The 3678-nt window shown below is 34.4% G+C and overlaps 1 protein-coding gene across 1 annotated transcript; it reads right to left on the reverse strand.

The window, feature by feature from the left end:
* Positions 1 to 277: 277 nt before the first annotated feature.
* LOC145821581 (transcription factor MYB119-like) lies at positions 278 to 3037 on the reverse strand. The gene is made up of 3 exons (XM_082918109.1): positions 2583 to 3037; positions 2241 to 2367; positions 278 to 943 (listed from the first exon to the last, which is right to left on the reverse strand). The coding sequence occupies exons 1-3, from the start codon at positions 3035 to 3037 to the stop codon at positions 278 to 280; spliced, it is 1248 nt and encodes a 415-aa protein (XP_082774235.1).
* Between the last annotated feature and the right edge of the window lie 641 nt (positions 3038 to 3678).

Below are 3678 nucleotides of genomic sequence, written 5' to 3' on the forward strand. Positions count from 1 at the left end.
CAATCAATACTTAAACCATACTTCATTTTCAAACTGGCTTTTGGTACATACCTTATCGGTAGAATTAAAGAAAAGGAAAAAGGAACTAGAGAGGAGAACTTACTCAGATCACGAAGATAGCATTGCCACCCATAGAGAACTAATGAGAAGAAGCAACCATCTCCATCAAATCCATATCTTTTTTCCCACTAAAAGAAGCTTGACCAGTCAAGCAATCCACCTTGAAGTTATTATCAATAATATTACAGTAGTTATCCATGGAAGGCAAAGCATTGGATTATCCATCCAACAGAAAAGAATGGTAAATGTCAGAAGAGAAATGGGTTATTGGAAGCTCTTTATTTGGGGCATTTATGAACATGTTAGTGTCAACAACCATATCATTAAGCAGCTGATCATCACCATTGGTGTTGTTGAGTAATCCGAGCGGATTTAAGGCAGAAACACTCTTAGAATGATTATTTTGAGCTATTTTTGCCTCAATTGAAGCCTTGGAATTGTTTTTATCATTCAGAGACTGGTCATTTTTGGTACCGAAGAAATTTATCATGAAGTTCAGTTCGTCGTCGAATGTTTTGTTCATAAACTGTGGAGAGTCATCAATGGAAGACTCAGATGAGTCCCCGAGAGGAGCAAAATGGGTTGAGAAGTCTTCAGTGACGGTGGAGCCAGTGGTGGTGGCGGCCCTATTAGATGGATTCATGCTTTTGATGTAGTCTTGGAGTATGGAGAGTTGAGATTGAGACTTGCAATTCTGGCTGCCTTGTGGTTTCTTGATGTTATTCCTTTTTGAATTTTGCTTTCTTTTGGTGGCGTTCCAGTGATTCTTTATTGAATTTTCGGTTCTTCCCGGTATTCTCTTGGCAATTTCTGCCCATCTGTTGCCAACTTTCTTATGAGCTTCAACCAATATGCTCTCTTCTTCTTCAGTCCAAGTATCTTTCTGATAAAAAAAAAAAAAACAAGGGCGCCACATTGTGTATTATAAACAATGCAATATACATAGGGGAAAATTAAAAATAAAATAAAATAACAAAAAAAGGTACCAAACTCTAATAAGAATTTCAATAATGCTATGTGCACTATAGACAAAAATTCATAGAAACGTATATAGAAAGCGAGAAGGATATTTGCATCACCCTATTCATATTTTCCACCCACTCTTTCAAAAGCAAGCTTGCGAAGAAAATTGCAGTGTCACGGGTGTACATGATATTCCTAATTATATTAAATTAAATATTAAATGTGAACCTTTTTATAACAAAATTGATGCTTTAAGGGAGAAAAGGTTCCAAAATCACATGAAAGTGAACACTGAGAAAGAGTGGGTGCAAGGAGGAATTTGAGAGGGTATAAACAGACAATGGACTGACCCTATAAGTTTTGCATGTCAAAGTGCTCATATGAAAGACAATCCCTAGGCCCTTGTCTCACGAGGAATTATATTAATTTCCAAGTACACATATAACGTAGCTTTGTATATTTAAAAAACAACAATATTACGAACTCAAAAAAAAAAAGTTAATGGTTGAAATTTATTTTACTCATGTATTCACATTTCATCAATTTAATCTCCACAATATATATACATTTGTAATAAATTATGATTTGATAAGGATGAGTTCATAGCATTTTTATTTAAATAATCATAAAATTCTAAACATGAACCAACATGTCTAGACGGTTAGATGGAAGAAGAAATGTCACTAACTTTTGCGGATTAAAATTAAAAAAAAAATGGAAGGATAGATGTCAGATGGTGTAAACAGCACCAAACTCACCATAAGATCTGCATGTCAAGCCCATGACTTGTAAAACAAAACCCTAATCCACTTTTTGAATGAAACTTTTCACTAATTACCAAATATAAAATATCAAAAGAAAACTCATGAAGAGATGAACGGACAAATCACCCTGATGAAATTTTGGCAATCTAAATCCTATATCTCTAACTTTTAAGATATAAAATTAAATAATTAAAAAAATAAAAAGAGTTGAGAATAAGAAATTAAACCAGATAAGGCATCCTAGGGTTTTCTCTTTTGACTATTTGAAAAATATCACACAAACCCAAACCAAATCTCAGTTCTTAGATATCTGTCATAGATTTTTATGAGAAATCTAACACAATTGTTTGATGATTAGTTTTGCAAAAAGTAAAGCAAATTTTAACAAAAACCAAACCACACTCAGTAGTTCTGACAAAACCTCAAATTAGGAAAAGGGTGAGGAATAAAGACCTTGATATCAGGGCGAAAATGATTGTGCCACCGCTCCCGGCATTGTTTTCCAGCCCTGCCAACCATATTCTCTGCTATCTGAGCCCATTTTCTCACTCCATGCTGCGTCACTAAATTGAGCAGTTTCCTTCACAAAAACAAAATCAGAGAAATCTTCAATATCAACTGCACTTTCATGTAAAGAGTAGACATATGTGGGTTTAGTATAAGTAATACGGTCATATATGGGCTCATATTGGACAATATCGATGGATATATCATTATCAGAAGATAGATATTTAAAACCCTAGGATGTATGAGACTTAAAGAAGGGTAAAAATTAAAAATTATGTGTTATATCACCTATCTTCTTCATCTGTCCATTGTCCTTTGATCAGAGTAGTTGTAGAAGAGCCACCTTTTGCTCTCTTTGCCACTCCTTTACAATTCCTTTCTTTTGATTTGGCATCTTCACTCAAACCCATATTAGGATCTATCTTATATGTCCATTTAAGAGTCTCACTATCATGGAAAAGCCCATCTATGAAGCTCTTCTCCGGAAAACTTGGCCCCAAAAAGTTGCTTGAGTAGCCACCAATTGCACCACTAGAAGAAGAAAAACCACCATGCACGCTTGCCGGAACAAGCAATCCTTGGTTGTGCACATTGTTTTGAGTTTGTTGGTGAGAGAAATGGTTGTTCTTGCTTGACAAGAACCTCTCTATGGCTGTTAATCGAGGACTAGGTCTATATAAAGAAGGGTTGTTTTGTAAATTCACATACCCAAAACCACCACCACCACCACCACCACCTTCCATGAAAGAGAGGCTTGAAGGAGACTAAAAACAAGAAAAGAAAGAACTGTTTTCAAGCAACAAGATTGCTTCTAGAATTGCTTTGATTTAGGGAAGGTGTTTTTTTGTGTTTTTGCTTCTCTCTACTTGTAAAGACACAAGAGCTGGGCAAAGAGAGATTATAGTAAAAAGCCTTGTTTGGAGCTACTAGAAGGGTTGGAAACCGTTGATCTGAGGATTCATCCAAAGGCTAAGATTCAGAGGTGATTGTAACTCCTCAGCTTCTCTTCTTAGACAAAAGTAGAAAAATAGTGGTGGAGAGATTAGTGGGTTGGTCATTAACCCTCAGTAATAAATCATTTTTGCTAAATTAAGATTACACTATTATGTTTGAATATATGGAAAGTTTGTGTCTTGTTACAATTAGGGAAAATTTGAATCCAATGTAAATTTTTATAAAAAAAAAATTACAAATAATTGGTAAATTATATATATATATATATATATATTAATAATTATAATTATAATTTTTTTCATGATTCTGTAATAATTTTTTAATAGGACCACATATAATTATTCACTGCCATTGTTTGGCCACCCCTCAAGGAAATTACTTTGTTACCCACTACGACATATAAGAGTTTTGGAGATCAAATGTTTTGGTT

The sequence above is a fragment of the Camellia sinensis genome, chromosome 3 (assembly GCF_055761805.1).
Source record: "Camellia sinensis isolate YWXY chromosome 3, ASM5576180v1, whole genome shotgun sequence".
Classification (NCBI taxonomy): domain Eukaryota; kingdom Viridiplantae; phylum Streptophyta; class Magnoliopsida; order Ericales; family Theaceae; genus Camellia; species Camellia sinensis.

Bases quoted from the DNA above. Each gene is read 5' to 3' on its own strand.
- LOC145821581 (XM_082918109.1), bottom strand. From the start codon at position 3,037: ATGGAAGGTGGTGGTGGTGGTGGTGGTGGTTTTGGGTATGTGAATTTA. The intron at 2,368-2,582 runs GTGATATAACAC...GTTTTTGTGAAG, and splicing joins TGGACAGATGAAGAAGATAG to GAAACTGCTCAATTTAGTGA. The intron at 944-2,240 runs GTCTTTATTCCT...TTTTTTTATCAG, and splicing joins ATTTTCGCCCTGATATCAAG to AAAGATACTTGGACTGAAGA.